General features: G+C 43.4%; 1 protein-coding gene across 2 annotated transcripts in view; it reads left to right on the plus strand.

The window, feature by feature from the left end:
• The window catches only part of CACHD1 (cache domain containing 1), a 196,066-nt gene that overhangs the window by 106,800 nt on the left and 72,659 nt on the right, over positions 1–16,607 (plus strand). For both annotated transcript variants that reach the window (XM_008060504.2, XM_021713624.1), the window contains one exon: positions 584–690. In XM_008060504.2, the coding sequence (XP_008058695.2) occupies positions 584–690 (107 nt within the window). The remainder of the gene's footprint in view (positions 1–583; positions 691–16,607) is intronic.

Below are 16,607 nucleotides of genomic sequence, written 5' to 3' on the forward strand. Positions count from 1 at the left end.
TATGAAAGGAACTTTCACACAATATCTCTGATCTTGTTGACAGCTTTGGAAAGAAATTTTATCGTCTCTCTTTTTTTTTAGATAAGAAAACTGAGTCTCAGAAAAGTTAAATAATGTTCCCAAGGTTACATGTTTAATAGTGACAGAATAGCGATTCGAATCCAGACCAGTTCTAATTCATAGTCCTTCTTTCTCCTTTTTTACTGTGTGTTTTTGTACTTGGTCACTGGATTTCTCACGCTAATTTAATGAATTCTGTTTCACGTATAGCATCAGAGCTCAAGTCTAGTCTGAATTTTGTCATCTACTTTCCATACGATTTTATCAATAGTACTGACTCAAGTTCATTGGGGGAAAGTTGATTTGAAGGATAGTTGCTTGTCTTCCTAGATTTGAACTTGATTTCTAAAGTCTTTTAGAAGTCTTCAGCAGTTCTGAAGGAATTTATTTTTTTTGAAGCTTTAAATCTGTATCACAATTTTACTGTTTATGGGCTGACCCATTTTGTATAGAGTGTGAACTGTTATTTTGTTGGTTTTTTCTGGATCAAATAAGTATTGCTAATTCTCTTCTATTGTTTCAGATTTGATGGGAACTTTAATACTAACGTATCTAGAACAATTAGTTGTGATCGACTTTCTACTACTGTTAACAGCCGGGCCTTCAATCCAGGACGAGACTTAAATTCAGGTCAGTAATTTGTTGATTTTATAAAGGTGAACTATGTTCCATCACATTCAAGTTGAATAAATGTATTGCTTCAAACATTTTTCTTTAAGTCTTGAAGAAAATTATTATATACTTAAAATTGGATGTTTCTTGCTGGAAAGTTGACTCTCAAAAGAGGGAGAGGAAGAAAAAAATCAAGCTGCCATGCATTAAGCATCTGCTGTATAGCTAGGTACATATGGCACATGTCAAGTACCTGATAGACCCTTCCATCCATGATCTCATTTGTTATGAGCTTTACATTTGTTATAGTGAAGGTTATTTTAGAGACCCTGTTATCTTTGCAATAGGAGGTGCTGAATTTCATTTGCATTCCCTATTTATAATATTTAATCTGTTTTGGAGTTTTCTAGAAGAATGATGTGAGAGTTTTTCTACTGACAAAATTACTGGCAAATATTCTATATTGAGGTTGAGCTTTCTGGGTTCCCAGTGTTTATACAGCCACATATAGCTCCCAAGTAACATAGTGTCCCTGCTTTCCTGCCCTGAAGTTTCACTCCATATTTCTCCCTTTTGTTGTCTGTGTAAGCTTGTAGACTGATGAACCTGAGAACCTAAAGCCTTTTTACCTTTTAAGAGCTGGAAGAAACTTTAGAAATCACACCATCAGCCGGGCTCGGTGGCTCAGCCTGTAATCCCGCGCCTTGGGAGGCTGAGGTGAGTGGATTGCCTGAGCCCATGGGTTCGAGACCCGCCTGGGCAACTTGGTGAGACCTCATCTCTACAATAAATCAAAAAGAAAACAGTTAGCTGGTCATGGTTGCGTGTACCTGTAGTTCCAGCTACTCGGAAGGTTGAGGTGGAAGGATCGCCGGAGCCCAGCAGGTCGAGGCTGCGGTGGCCGGAAGCAGCCCCTGCACTCCAGTCTGGGCGACAGAGTGAGACTCTGACTCAAAAAAAAAAAAAAAAAAAGAAATCACACCATCCTTAATCCTCAGATTTTACCAAGAAAGCACCTGAGGCTCAGGAAACTGCTAAGATTTTCCTTCTTACTGGAAACACAAAGGATCCTTAAACATTAAGAACTATATTTTCCCAAGTTCCACATCTCTTATAGAAAATAAAATGTGAAAGAGACGTCAGAGGACCAGAGTATTTACTCTTAAGGTCCTAGTCAGTCTGAGTTTCGGGGGGAAATTGTAGTCTTTGGGAATTGTATATGATATCAGGTAATCTTGTTCTGGAAAGAACAAGCTATAAGTTTTACATTTTTTGAGCATAACAGAACTATAGCTGCTAAATAAATCTGCCAGGCATATATTTTGTCTGGGTCAATGGATTTTTTTATCATATAATCTGGAAGGCTCTGGATCAATTGGGTTTACTACTAGAAAGATAGCTAAGTGAGGATTTTTTTTTATTTAAAAAATAATAGAAGAGTAAATAAGGGTATTTAATTTTGAAAGTTTCCATAACTGACACACACCAAAAAAGCTGGAACTCCAGGTTCCCAAATTCAATTATTCCCCTAAAAAATTCCCAGTAACACAAGATATGCTACTGGATCTGAAGACATGAGATAGCAGTCTTTGAAAAGGATCAGATTTAAGTGTGTTCCAAAAATACACAATGTAATCCAACATTGTGTGTAGTTAGAATTTTTATAATTCATGCTAACTTGTTAGATATCTGCTTGAATTAAGTTTGTTGCTAGGGGAGGGAGAGGCATACCTCATCAACAAAGGTACCTGCATAATCAACGTTTGTATGCCTAGCCCTGAATTGTACCCCACAGCTTTATAATTTTTAAAAATAATTAGTTTGTTAAATTAGTGCATTATTTATTTATATAAGATCTATAAGCATCCACATATAAACGTTCATAGTTACATTTTGATGATGGAACTGTGGGACATTTTTACTTTCTTATTCATTTTCTTTTTTTTTTGAGTTGGAGTCTCACTCTGTCGCCCAGACTGGAGTGCAGTGGCCGCTCCCGGCCACCGCAGCCTTGACCTGCTGGGCTCCGGCAGTCCTTCCACCTCAACCTTCCGAGTAGCCGGAATTACAGGCATGCGCTACCACACCTGGCTGATTTTTTGATTTATTGTAGAGATGAGGTCTCGCTGCCCAGGCGGGTCTCGAACCCACGGGCTCAGGCAATCCGCTCACCTCAACCTCCCAAAGGCGCGGGATTACAGGCTGAGCCACCGAGCCCAGTTTATTCATTTTCTTAATTTTATTTTATTTTTTTATTTTTTGAGTTGGAGTTTCACTCTGTTGCCCAGTCTGGATTGCAGTGGCACGCTCACGGCTACTGCATCCTCAACCTGCTGGACTTGGGCAATTTTCATCTCAACCTTCCAAGTAACCGGAACTACAGGCATGTGCCACCACACACAGCTAATTTTTTGATTTATTGTAGAGACAAGATCTAACCAAGTTGCACAGGCTGGTCTCAAACCCCTGAGCTCAGGCAATCCTCTTACCTGGACCTCCCTGGTCACTTTTTTTTTTTTGAGTTAGAGCATCACTGTGTTACCCAGACTGGAGTGCAGTGGTACGCTCATGGCCACTGCACCTCGACCTACTGGGCTCCGGTGATCCTTCTGCCTAGCCTTCCAAGTAGCTGGAAATACAGATGCATGCCACCACGTCTGGCTAGTTTTATTGTGACTTATTGTAGAGACAAGGTCTCACCAAGTTGCCCAGGCCGGTCTTGAACTCCCAGGCTCAGGCAATCCTCTTGCCTCGGCCTCCCAAAGTGCTGGCATTATAGGCTGAACCACCCCACCTGGCCTTTTTTGCTCAATTTTAAACTGAGCATTTGTTGCCTTTATAAGCAAGGAAAAATAAGACAAGAAGGAATTGTGGACTACTTTCAGATGCATTTTCACTCCTTCCTGGTAGACAACACCTTTCTTAACACATCTCTGGTAACAGATCCTCAGTCTGGTGCCAAGGTTCTAGCTGAAACTCCATTACCCTCTGGCTGTGTGATTGGGACAATAAGAAAGATCAGACTGGGGCTGACCGAAGGTGGCAGTTGCTCACCTGGGATCCAGAATGATGCTTCCTGACCAGGATCGCCCACCTCAGTGGGCCAGACCTTGAAGGATCTGGAAGCTGCTGCAGCCGGGGCCTCGTCTTCATTGCCTTATTTTACGTCTGTTCGTTGTTTCTGATAACGAGCATATTGCTGGAATCTGGCTTCATCATTAAACATAGGAGTAGTAGGGCAAACCCCCTCAGGTCCCCTCTCACTATGGAGCTTTCCTGTCCTCTCAATAAATCCTGCTTTCTAAAAAAAAAAAAAAAAAAAAAATTAGGAGTCGTATACCTTTTTGTAGTGAATACAGAAGTCATTCTTCCAGCAAAACCTGGAGGAATGGCCTCCTACCTGCTAAGTGGAAGGAGTAGGTATCATTAGAGTTCATTCAGCAGATACTTATTAAACACCTTCTGCGTAGGAAATACTCTTTTTTGTTGTTGTTGTTGCTTTAGGTCAAGAACGATAAACAAAACAAAGAGCTTATAATCTTGGGTCTAAGAAAAATAGATCTTGAACAAATGATATGTCAGATGATGATGACTGCTGTCAAGGAAGAGTAGGGCGAGGATGAGACATAGAGAATACTGTCGGCTGGTGGCTGGAAGGAGAAAGAGACGGACTGTTTTATCTAAGGACTCTTGGGTGAGATTTGAATACGTGGGGTTGTAAATCATGAGGCTAACTGGAGGCAGTGTGTCCCAGGCGAAAGCCTTGAGATGGGAGAATATTTGGCATGCTCAGAAACTGCAGGCAGGCCACGGGAGCCGTGGTGGAGTGAATGGCAGGAAAGAGGAGAAGCAGATGCGGCCAAAGAGACAGTCAGGCCCACGTCGCTGAGAGCCTTACTTTATTGGCCATTTTGAGGGCTTCGGCTCCAGCTCTGCATGAGATTGAAGGCCGTTGGGTGTGGGGGAGGTTTATGCAGGGAAGTGACATGATTTGGCTTAGGTTAAAAGGGTTACAGGCCACCGTGGCAAGAGTGGACTAGACGAGGCAAAGGAAGAGGCAGGGGAAGATCGCTTAGGAAATTATTCTAACATCCAGGAGGCAGATGAGGGTGGCATTCGTAGCGCATTGACAGCGGGGGTGGTCAGAAGTGGTTGAATTCTGAATATGTTTTGAAGGTGGAGCCAATAAGATTTGCTGTCCGTTGAATGGTAGGGCAGGGTGGTGCGCAGGGGCTGTGAGAGTAAGAGAACAGTCCAGAAGAACCTCCAAGATTCTTGCCCAGTGAGGACGGAGTTGCCATTTACTGTGATTGGAAAGGCTGGGTGAAGGGCAGTAGGCAATCAACAGTTCAGTTTTATAAGAGTTAAGCTTCAGATGCTTTTTTGATATCCAAGTAGAAAGACCTCAGAGGCAATTGGATATACAAGTCCAGGGTCCAGGGGAGAGGCCAGGCTAGAGATATAAATTAGAGATTCATTGTGTATAGATAGTACTTAAATACTATTGCTTACTTGTTGAGATCACACAGCAAGTGACTATGGGTAGAAAAAAGAAGAACTCCAGGGACTGAGTCTTGGGGTGCATTACCACTTAGAGGACACCAGTTAAAGCAGCGGCCCCCAACCTTTTTGGCATCAGGGACTGGTTTTGTGGTAGACAATTTTTCCACAGACCAAGAGGAGGGGAGGGGATATGCAGTCAAACCTCGCTACTAATGTTAATCTGTATTTGCAGCCACTCTCCAACACCAGCAACACCACCTCAGCTCCACCTCAGATCAACAGGCAATAGATTCTCTTAAGGAGTGTGCAATCTAGATTCCACGCATGTGCAGTTCACAATAGGGTTCATGCTTCTATGAGAATCTAATGCCACCACTGATCTGATGGGAGGCAGAGCTCTGTTCCCCTGCTTCTCACCTCCTGCCGGGTGGCCCAGTTCCTAACAGGCCACGGACTGGTACCAATCTGCAGTCCCATCCCAGGGGTTGGGGGCCCCTGGCTTAGAGGACACACAAGATCATCAACTGAGAGTGAGGACCAGGGAAAAGAATTAAAGAGAAAACAGGAAAGGAATCTGGCAAGAAACGAATACAAAGAATCAAGAGGACCGTCTCCCTGAAGCCAAATGAAGAAAATGTATAAGAAAGAAAGTGGAAGAGGCCAGGCACAGTGTTTCCTACCTATAATCCCAGCACTTTGGGAGACATAGGTGGAAGGATTGCTTGAACCCAGGAATTCAAGACCAGCCTAGATAACACAGTGAGACTTAGCTGGGCACAGTGGCAAATACCTGCTGTCCCAGCTTCTTGGGAGGCTGAGGCAGAAGGATCACTTGAGCCCAGGAGGTCAAGCAAGGCTGACATGAGCCGTGATCATGCCACTACAATCTTGTCTGGGCAGCAGAGTGAGACCCTTGACTCAAAAAGAAATAAATAAAGAGAGAGAACTCTGTCAAGCAGTTGCAGTATGATGAAGGTTAGAAAGCCAACCACAGGCTTTAGCCATAGAGAGGTTATTGGTGAGCTTGACAAGGATTGTTTGGTGGAATGGAATAGAATGAAAGGCCGACCCCAGAGAGTTCAAGCTCTTGGGAATGGAGAGGAGTTGGAGAACATATGTGCATGAATGCCTGAGATTTGCTTAAGGGAAAACTGGAAGGCCATATGGGGTCAAGAAGATATTTTTAAATTGAGGTGAACAATAACAAGTTTATGCGCCAAAGGGAACGTTCCAGTAGAGGAGTAAGGGGATAAGATTGCTGGAGGCTTTTCCATGATGAGGTCAGAAATAATGCCATCACAAGTGGAGGATCTGGAAGCACAGAGAGTTCATTCACAGCGAAAGGAGGGAAGGAAGAGTAGGTGGGAGAGAGGCGTACGTGACGAGAGGTATGAACTTGTGGACATTCCCTTCTCAGTGACTCAGAGAACTGGGGAGCAAGATCATCCACTGAGAGAGAGGGCCAGGGAATGAGAGTTTAAGACCTGTTAGTGGTACTAAGATTGCTTTCTATTACTGAGGTTTCAGAGTAAAACTCGGCTACAGAAATAATCAGGAATCCCGACGAAATGCTGATTTATTTCCGTGTTTATTTGTTGACAGAAAGAGTGTGGGAGGGCAGAGGTAAGTAGAACATAAAGACTAAATCTTGAATTTTGAGATTTCTAAGGACATGTCTCAAGTAGAACTGACTCCAGAGCGAGAACCGTTCTCTGTACAGTTGACACAGCTAGATTTACAAGCAGATTTTGGCAATATTCAGGTATTTAATAACTGACTTTCTTGCATTTGAAGTTTTTGCGACATTCTGCTAGGCGGTGGCTGCGTCCCAAAGTCCACATACTTGAGCAGTCATTTGTAATCTGAGAGGGGTAGGAGATGGTGAGGGGTGACCTCAGAGTTCCCCTCTTTTCCTCCCATACAACTCGTGCCCCTTCTCAGAGCAGAATCAATGTCCTTCATAGGTTATCACATGTCTGATATTTACATCTGTAAGATGTCCAGCCTTAGGCTCTTTCAGACTGTATATAATTCATCAACGGGCCTCCTAATTGATAACACAGTTTCAGATTGCCTTTCAGACTAGCTAGCAACAGACTCACATAAATTATAAATCATTCTTAGCTTCCTTTATCCAAAACTAAGTGATGTGTCCATTCGTCCAACACACACGTGTGTTCTTTTTCTTAAAACCACCCCTGCCAGATCCCAACTTGCAAAACGTACTCCTTATCCCTGATGCCATCCGAATAACTAAAGCTTGACAGTACCTGTGTTATATGATGGTGCTGGTAATGTTTTGCTCAGGTTCTTTCCTGCTTTTATCCCTGCTTTCTCACTCTCTCTCTTTTTTCTCCCCTTTCAAATTCCTGCTGAGCTATTTTCTTGGGCATGGCCTTATCCCCAAAGAGAGTTTATTTGAAGAGTCCAAGGAAAGTTGCCTCTTGCTCTCTTGAGTTATGCATTTGAGGTGAGAGTAGAAGTGGAAGTTAGTCTTTCTCGCTGAAAGAAAAAGTGTCAGGACTTTCTTTATCGTGTTTGATTTAAAGACCATTTGAAGTTGCAAACTTCAATCTTGGTAACATTACAGTCTTCATTGAGAAACAGGATTCATGGGGTGTTGGGGGCATTTATAAGTCACATTACAGAGGTAAATGCTCCAGGAGGTACCAGGGGCCTTCCAGGCTATAGACTGTTCTGCTAATTTTGGCGGCTTCATCACTTCCTTCCATGAGTGATGATGATTTATTATGTACTTGCTGTAGGATTTTCTCTCCTTCAAAATACCAGGAAAATTATCTGTTAAATATGCATTAGCAAAATTCTCTGGGTAACAATGCAGTGAAAAGGCCATGTTCTACCTAAAAATAAGAGAAGAAAAATCAACTAACCTTAGAGATTTCTCGTTTCTTTTTATGCCCAATTTCCCCAGTTTCATGATTGTGTTAGTGTCATAAAAGATGGGATAATTATTTATAGATGTTTTATAAATAATCACTTAGAAATCTACATTCTTGGCCAGGCTCATTGGCTCAGCCTGTCATCCCAGCACTTTGGGAGGCCAAGACGCGTTGATTGCCTGAGTCCATGGGCTCGAGACCAGCCCAGGCAACTTGGTGAGACCTCATCTCTACAAAAAATAAAAAATTAGCCAGACGTGGTAGCGTGTGCCTGTAGTTCTGGCTACTTGGAAGGCTGAGGCAGAATGGTCACCGGAGCCCAGCAGATTGATGCAGGGTAGCCGTGAGTGTGCCACTGCACTCCAGCCTGGGCTACAGAGTAAGACTCTGGATCGCCGGAGCCCAGCAGGTTGAGGCTGCGGTGGCCGGGAGTGGCCACTGCACTCCAGTCTGGGCGACAGAGTGAGACTTCAACTCAAAAAAACAAAAAAAAACAAAAACAAAAAAGAAAAAGAAATCTACATTCCTGAGCTTATATGATTCAGTTTATAGTCGTGTGTGTGTGTGTGTGTATGTGTATATATATATATGTATATGTATATATACAATTAAGTAAATAAATAAACAGGTTCTGTTTCTTTATTCTGATTTCTCTTTTAAGCTCTATTCCTACACTGCAAGCTACCTCTGATTTCAGAAGATATTATTAGCCATATACTGACTAATAGCACACACATGTATACTATATATGATCACAATGAAGACAACCTTTTTTGAGTTGGAATCTCACTCTGTTGCCCTGACTGGAGTGCAATGGCCGCTCACGGCCACTGCAGCCTCGACCTGCTGGGCTCCGGTGATCCTTCTGCCTCAGCCTTCTGAGTAGACAGAAAGGCACGCACTACCATGCCTGGCTGATTTTTTGATTTATTGTAGAGATGAGGTCTCGCTGCCCAGGCGGGTCTCGAACCCGCGGGCTCAGGCAATCCACTCACCTGAGCCTCCCAAAGCGCGGGATTACAGGCTGAGCCACCGAGCCCGGCTGACAACCTTTTTTAAAAAAAATTAGCAAGTGTATCTTAAATATTCTTAAGCATTTACAAGTAGGTATACTTCTATATCATTGTAGCAGTGTGTATTATTGTTGAATTAACCAATCCACTCCAGTGGATAAATTGTCCCAATGTATCACTTAGGTATGTCTCGTTTTAGTGTTGTTAGCTTTATTGTACTTTTCAGATATTGAGGTTGGTTTTTTTTTTACAAATTAAAGGTCTGTCAACACCATTTTTCCAGCAGCAAATGCTCACTTCATGTCTCTGTATCACATTTTGATAGTTCTCACAACATTTCAATTTCTTTCTTTCTTCCTTTTTCTTTCTTTCTTTCTTTCTCTTTCTTTCTTTCTTTCTTTCTTTTTCTTTCTCTCTCTCTCTCTCTCTCCCCCCCCCTCCCTCCTTCCCTCCCTCCCTCCCTCTCTCCCTCTCTTTCTTTCTTTCTTCCTTCCTTCCTTCATTTATTTATTTATTTTGAGTTGGAGTCTCACTCTGTCGCCCAGGCTGGAGTGCAGTAGCACACTCACGGCCATCCCAGCATCGACCCGCTGGGCTCCAATGATCCTTCCACCTCAACCTTCCAAGTGCTGGAACTACAGGTGCACACTACCATGCCTGGCTCATTTTTTATTTTAATGTAGAGATGAGGTCTCGCCAAGTTGCACAGGCTGGTCTCGAACCCGCGGACTCAAGCAATCCGCTCGCCTCGGCTTCCCAAAGTGCTGGGATTACAGGCTGAGACACCGAGCCCGACCTCTTTCATTATTTTTATGCTTGTTATGATGATCTGTGCTCAGCGATGATCTTTGATGTTACTGCTGTAATTGTTTTGGGGGGCCATGAATTGTACCCACATAGGATGGCAGACTTCATCAATAAATACTGTGTGTGTTTTGATGGCTCCACCAAGTGGGCGTTCCCTCATCTCTCTTCCTCTCCTAGGCTTTCCTATTCTCTGAGACACAAAATTGCAATTAAAAGCCCTTTTGATTCAAAAGTTAGAAATGATTAAGCTCAGTAAGGAGATCATGCCAAAAGCTGAGACAGGCCAAACACTAGGCCTCTTGTTCCAAACAACCAAGTTGTGAATGCAAAGGAAGAGTTCTTGAAGAAAATTAAAAGCGCTCTTCCAGCGAACACGTAAATGATAACAAAGCTAAACAGCTTTATTGCTGCCAATACGGAGAAAGTTTGAGTGATCTGGATAGAAGAGCAAGCCAACTACAACATTCCCTTAAGCCAAAACCTAATCGAGAGCAAGGCTCTACCTCTCTTCAACTCTATGAAGGCTGAGACAGGAGAGGAAACTACAGAGGAAAAGATGAAAGCTAATAGACATTGGTTCGTGAGGTTTAAGGAGAGAAGCCACCTTCATAACAAACAGGCGAAGCAGCGAGGCTTGTTGGAGACACTACAGCAAGTATCCAGAAGTGCTAGTTGAGGTGAATGATAAAAGTGGCTACACCAAACAACAATTTTCCAGTGTAGACGAAATAGCCTTGTATTGGAAGAAAACACCAGGTCAAACTTTCATAACTAACGAGAAGAAGCCAATGCCTGGCTTCAAAGATTCCAAAGACAGGCTGACTCTCTTGTTAGGGGCTAGTGCAGCCGGTGACTTTAAGTTGAAGCTAACACTCATTTACCATTCTGGAAATTCTAGGACCCCCTAAGCACGATGCTGACTCTATTCTGCCTGTGCTCTGTCGATGGAACAACAAAGCTTGGATGGCAGCACATCTGTTTACAGTATGGTTTTCTAAATATTTTAATCCCACTGTTGAGACCTACTGCTCAGAATAAAAGATGTCTTTAGAATTAGTGTTTTCCACTGACAATGCTCCTGGTCACCCAAGAGCTCTGATGAAGATGTTCAAGAAGATGAGCATTGTTTCCATGCCTGCTAACAACTTCCACTCTGCAGTCGAGTATCCATTCTGCATCAAGGAGTAATTTTGACTTTCAAGTCTTATGGTTTAAGAAACTCATTTGCAAAGGCCTTAGCTGCCATAAATAGTGACTCCTCAGATGGATCTGGGCAAAGTAAGTTGAAAACCTTCTGGAAAGGATTCATCAATCTAAATGCCATTATGGAACATTTGGGCTTCATTGGAGGCGATCAAAATGTCAACATTAACAGGAGTTTGGAAGAAGGTGATTCTAACTCATGGATGACTTTGAGGGGTTCAAGATTTCTGTGGAGGGAATGACTGAAAATATGGTAGAAATAGCAAGAGAACTAGAATTAGATGTGAAGCCTGAAGATATTGGTTGAATTGCTGCAATCTCATGATAAAATTTGAACGAACTAGATGTTGCTTCTTATGGATTAGTGAAGAAAGTGGTTTCTTGAGATGGAATCTACTCCTGGTGAAGATGCTGTGAACATTGTTGAAATGACAACAAAGGATTTAGAATATTGCATACACAAACTGATCATGCAGCAACAGGGTTCAAGAGGATTGACTCCAATTTTGAAAGAAGTTCTTCTATAGGTAAAACGCTATCAAACAGCATCACATGCTACAGAGAAATCTTTCATGAAAGGAAATCTATCAGTGTGGCAAACTTCATTGTTGTCTTATTTTAAGAAATTGCCACAGCCACCCCAACTTTTGATAGCCGCCATCCTAATCTGTCAGCAGTCATCAACACCAAGGCAAGTCTCTCCACCAGTAAAATGATTACAACTTCTTGAATGCTCAGATGATTGTTAGCATTTTTGAGCAGTAAAGCTTTGTTTTTGTTTTTGTTTTGTTTTGTTTTGTTTTTGAGTTGGAGTCTCACTCTGTCGCTGGAGTGCAATGGCACACTCAACGGCCACTGCAGCCTTGACCTGCTGGGCTCAGGCAATCCTTTCACCTTATTCTCCCAAGTAGCTGGAATTATGGGTGTGTACCACCACCATGCCCAGCTAATTTTTGTTGTTGCTGTTATAGAGACAAGGTCTAGCAGTGTTGCCCAAGCTGATCTCAATCCCTTGGGCTCAGGCAGTCCTCTCGCCTCGGCTTTCCAAGTGCTGGGATTACAAGCATGAGCACTGCGCCCAGCCACAATAAAGTATTTTCTATTAAGGTATAATTTTTAAAGACATAGTGGTATTGACACCGAATCGACTACAGTATAATATAAAAATAACTTTTATATGCACCGAGAAAGCAAAAAATTTTTGTGACTCACTTTATTGTGAAAGTCTAGAACTGAATTACAGTATCTCTAAGACATGCCTGTGTGTTAAAAGATGTTGGATACAATTGCTCCCTGGAAGCATTTCAAGTGACCCCCCTATATTTTGGTGATTTTTGTTTGTTTTTTGTTTTTAAGTCAGGGTCTTACTCTGTCACCCAGGCTGGAGTGGCAGTGGCACACTCATGGCTCACCACAACTTCAACATTCTGGGCTTAGACGAAACTTCTTCCTCAGTCTACTGAGCAACTGGAACGAGAGATGCTTGACAACACGCCTGGCTCAATTTTTAAAAAACTTTTTGGCGAGATAGGGGTCTGACTATGTTACCCAGACGGGTCTCGAACTCCTGGCCTCAAGCAATCCCCTGCCTTGGCCTCCCAAAATGCTGGGATTACATGCGTGAGCCACCGTGCCTGACCTGTACAGTTTTACTTGACAACTCTGTAGTAGTTGGTTCCCGTACAATTATTCTCTGCTGTTTATCCTCTTCCATCTCTGCTTAATCCTTATCCTTTTTCTTCTAGGGCTTGCTTGTTTTCCATTATTCTGTTCCTCAGGGTAGATGTCCCTGCATCCTCTCTTACCACCCTCCTCACCTCACCAAGTGTCATCTCCCAGAATGTTCTTAGTTTAGCCAATACTTCAGCTCCTTCTACATGCTGCTGAATTCCAAAACTCTAGCTCCAGCCCTGGTCTAGTTCTAAATGTATTCATTGAAAAACCAAGTTTAGGGTTCACATCTCTCTGTGATTGTCCTGTAGCTATCACAAAACATACTTTCCTCTAAATTTGCTCAGCAGTCTGCTTTCGCTGTCACAACCATCAGTCCCTCCATTCTGATGACACTGGGAACTTTTCCTCGCCTGAGTCAGTGACCGAGTGAGACTGTGAGTGAATCAGTGTTTGTCTAAGTATTCTCTGAATACTAGACATTCTGCTGGACTTCTCCAAGTACTAGACATTCTGTCTGTGGTTTCTTTCCTGCTCGGTACACTGACTTGTGACGTAAGTCTCGTTGTCTTCTATTCATTGAAGGGGAAAGTTGGCTCGGATCCCATAGTCAAAGATGTGTCTTGAATCCCCCTTCTCTCTGCCACTGTGACTATGGCCAGTGTAGATCAGCATTTCCTTTCCAGATGTCTAATTGATGTAGAAACATCCCGAAAAGTCTCCCTGCCTCTGCTCTCTTTTGAATACATCCTGCACACTTATTGAGTGTTCCAGAAACCTGTGGTGGCTCCCCTTTACGTCTGAGATCAAGGTGGAAACCTCTCAGCATCATGATCTGTTCCTTCTCCTTAAGTCCTATGGATATTAGGCTCAGGGACTCACTTTCATTTCCTTGAAATCACCAGTCTCTGTCGTCCTCCATACTTCTGCTCATGTTTCTGTTTCATCCTGCGGTACAGCACCAGCATTTCAGATATGTGAAATACTGCTTATTCCTAAAGACCCAACTTTTTTGTCACCTTCCCTGACCCTTGTAGGTAGGAACTCCTTGTTTTTTGTGGCAGGTTCTGACTCTGAGATGGTGATTGGCAGCCTGTGGAGAAAGAGAGGAAAGCAGAGTTCAGCCAGGGGGATGAAGGGCTTCTAAGACAGCCTCCAAGAAGACCTCTGCCCACTCCAGGGGAGTGTGAAAGCCGGGCGAACCCTCAGAGTTGCGTTGGCTCAGCTACGACTCTTTGGTATCACTTGACTCTGTGGCACATTCTTATCATAGGATTTTAGTGCTTTGTATTGAACCTCTGCTTGACCTTGTGCCTCCTTTTACTTATTTTTTTGTGGGCCAAGTGCCCAGGCTGGTGCCTTGCCCATAGTGGGTGCACAGTAAATTCTTTTTTTTTTTTAATTTTATTTTAAAGGTGGGGTACAATTCAGGGTTAGGTATGCAATTGTTCATTATGCATATACCCTTGTTGATGAGGTGTGCTCCCTCACACCCCCGGCACATTCCCACTATGGTAAATTCTTCTTGAATGAAAGAACAAAAGGCACTAGGATTTTCTTTGTAGTTTTGCTTCTGTTCATCTTTATGATGGAATAACCAAGACTTTGAAGGACCTCTGTACACAAAAGTTTGCGGCTGTGATTTGATGTGAGGTAGCTCTGCTTTCCTTAGCTAAGCAGCAAATCAGCACTCATAAATGTCCCAGCTGGATAGAGTAGCACAAACTATTCAGATGAATAGTATTCTGTATGCACATGAAACTAACTATGGTGAGTCCAAACGTGTAATGTACACAAGAAAATCAATCCATCGCCTCTTAGTCCCCACAAACCATATTATTCTTTCATTTTATCCTTTCCATAAATACCAAAAACAAGTATCAGCTTCATTTTGTAGATGAGAAGCAGTCCAGAGAAGATAACAATCTATCTGAAATCAAAGGGCAAATTGTTGCTATTGACATGGCTAAACATTACATGGCCTGACTCCCAGTCTAATGGCCTCACGAAGATAGGTTGCTTAAGATGAAGAGAGATCTCTCCATTGCTGTGTTCTGCCTTCTGACACTTGAAACTCTTAATATCTAAAACCAAACCTATAAATAATCTCTCTACCCACTCAAACTTCCTCCTTGGCCCATGTTCCATATGTCAGTTAACAGCAGCTTATTTCACTAGTTACCTAAGCTCAAGACCCAGAATAAATCCAGACTCCTTCCTGGCTCTCCAACATAAAGAGCTTCTCTCAAGTGACAAGTGTGTGGTAGTTATTATGCCAGATACCAAGATAATGAAGACATAATTTCTATCCTCAGAGAGCCCAAAACCTGGTTGGGTATATTGGCAGGAGGGGTGAGAAGGAAAAAAATAAACCACCCCGTACAATTACAATACAGTGCTAAGTGCCCAGGGCACTTGACCCAGGTTGTGAGCTCTGGGCTGGATCTTGAATAGGAAATATCCAGGTGATGTGCTTGTGGCAAGTTTATGTTTTGGAATCTGTGAAATGTGCAGCCAGAGTGGATCATTGTTTAAGAGGGTGGAAATGTCAGGAAGTGAGAGTAGTGCTAAGTCAGATTTTATGGGTTGTTGATATCAGTCTGAGGAACTTTGCTTGGGTTTGTTTGCTTATAGTTAGGTTTTTACTTTTATTTGTTTGTCTTTTAACTTTAGAGGCAACCAAGTGGCAGATCTTTTTTTTTCTTTTTTTGAGTTGGAGTCTCATTCCATCGCCCAGGCTGGAGTGCAGTGGCACTCTCACGGCCACCCCAGCATTGACCTGCTAGGCTCCTGCGATCCTTCCGCCTCATTCTTCCAAGTAGCCAGAACTATAGTCAAGTGCTACCATGGCCAGCTAATTTTTTGTTTACTGTAGTGACAAAGTCTCGCCAAGTTGCCCGGGCTGGTCTCAAACGCATAGGCTCAGGCAGTCCACTTGCCTCGGCCTCCCAAAGTACAGAGATGACAGGCTGAGCCACAAAGCCCAGCCCCAACTGACAGATCTTCATTTAGCAAAAGAGGCAAAAGGGCTTTAGAAGTGAGTTAGCCTGGAAAAAGGAGCTCCTGGGTGCAGACTAATACGATCATCTAAGGGTAGGAGGTAGGAAATGGACTGTGAAGAGGCACCACGGCATAAGCACAATGGCTGGTTGCAAGTTGAATGGGATGGCAAGAAGTGGGGAAGCAGTGTAGACCATTCTTCCAAGTTGATTGGCTGCGACAAGGAGAAAGATCACTGATAATTTAGGATCTAGGAAGATTTTGTTGTTTGCTTGGGTTTTTTTTCTTTGTTTGTTTGTTTTTTGAGTTGGAGTCTCACTCTGTCACCCAGACTAGAGTGCAGTGGCCACTCCTGGCCACCGCATCCTCCACCTGCCAGGCTCCGGCGATCCTTCCGCCTCAGCCTTCCAAGTAGCCGGAACTACAGGCGCGCATTACCACGCCTGGCTAATTTTTTGATTTATTTTAGAGATGAGGTCTCGTCAACTTACCCAGGCGAGTCTCAAACCCGCGGGCTCAGGCAATCCACTCACCTTGGCCTCCCAAAACGCTGGGATTACAGGCTGAGCCACCGAGCCCGGCCTCTTTTTTTGTTTGTTTATTTTGGAGTTTTACTCTGTCTCCCAGGCTGGAGTGCAGGGGCACGCTCCAGGCTGCCACAACCTGCTAGGCTCAGGTGATCCTTCCTCCCCAGCCTTCCAAGTAGCTGGAACCACAGGCATGTGCCACCATGCCCAGCTGATGTATTTTTTTTTTTTTGAGTTGGAGTCTCACTCTGTCGCCCAGACTGGAGTACAGTGGCCGCTTCCAGCCACCGCAGCCTCGACCTGCCTGCTGG

This window comes from Carlito syrichta, unplaced genomic scaffold, assembly GCF_000164805.1.
Source record: "Carlito syrichta isolate Samal-C Ts95f unplaced genomic scaffold, Tarsius_syrichta-2.0.1 Scaffold304635, whole genome shotgun sequence".
NCBI lineage: Eukaryota > Metazoa > Chordata > Mammalia > Primates > Tarsiidae > Carlito > Carlito syrichta.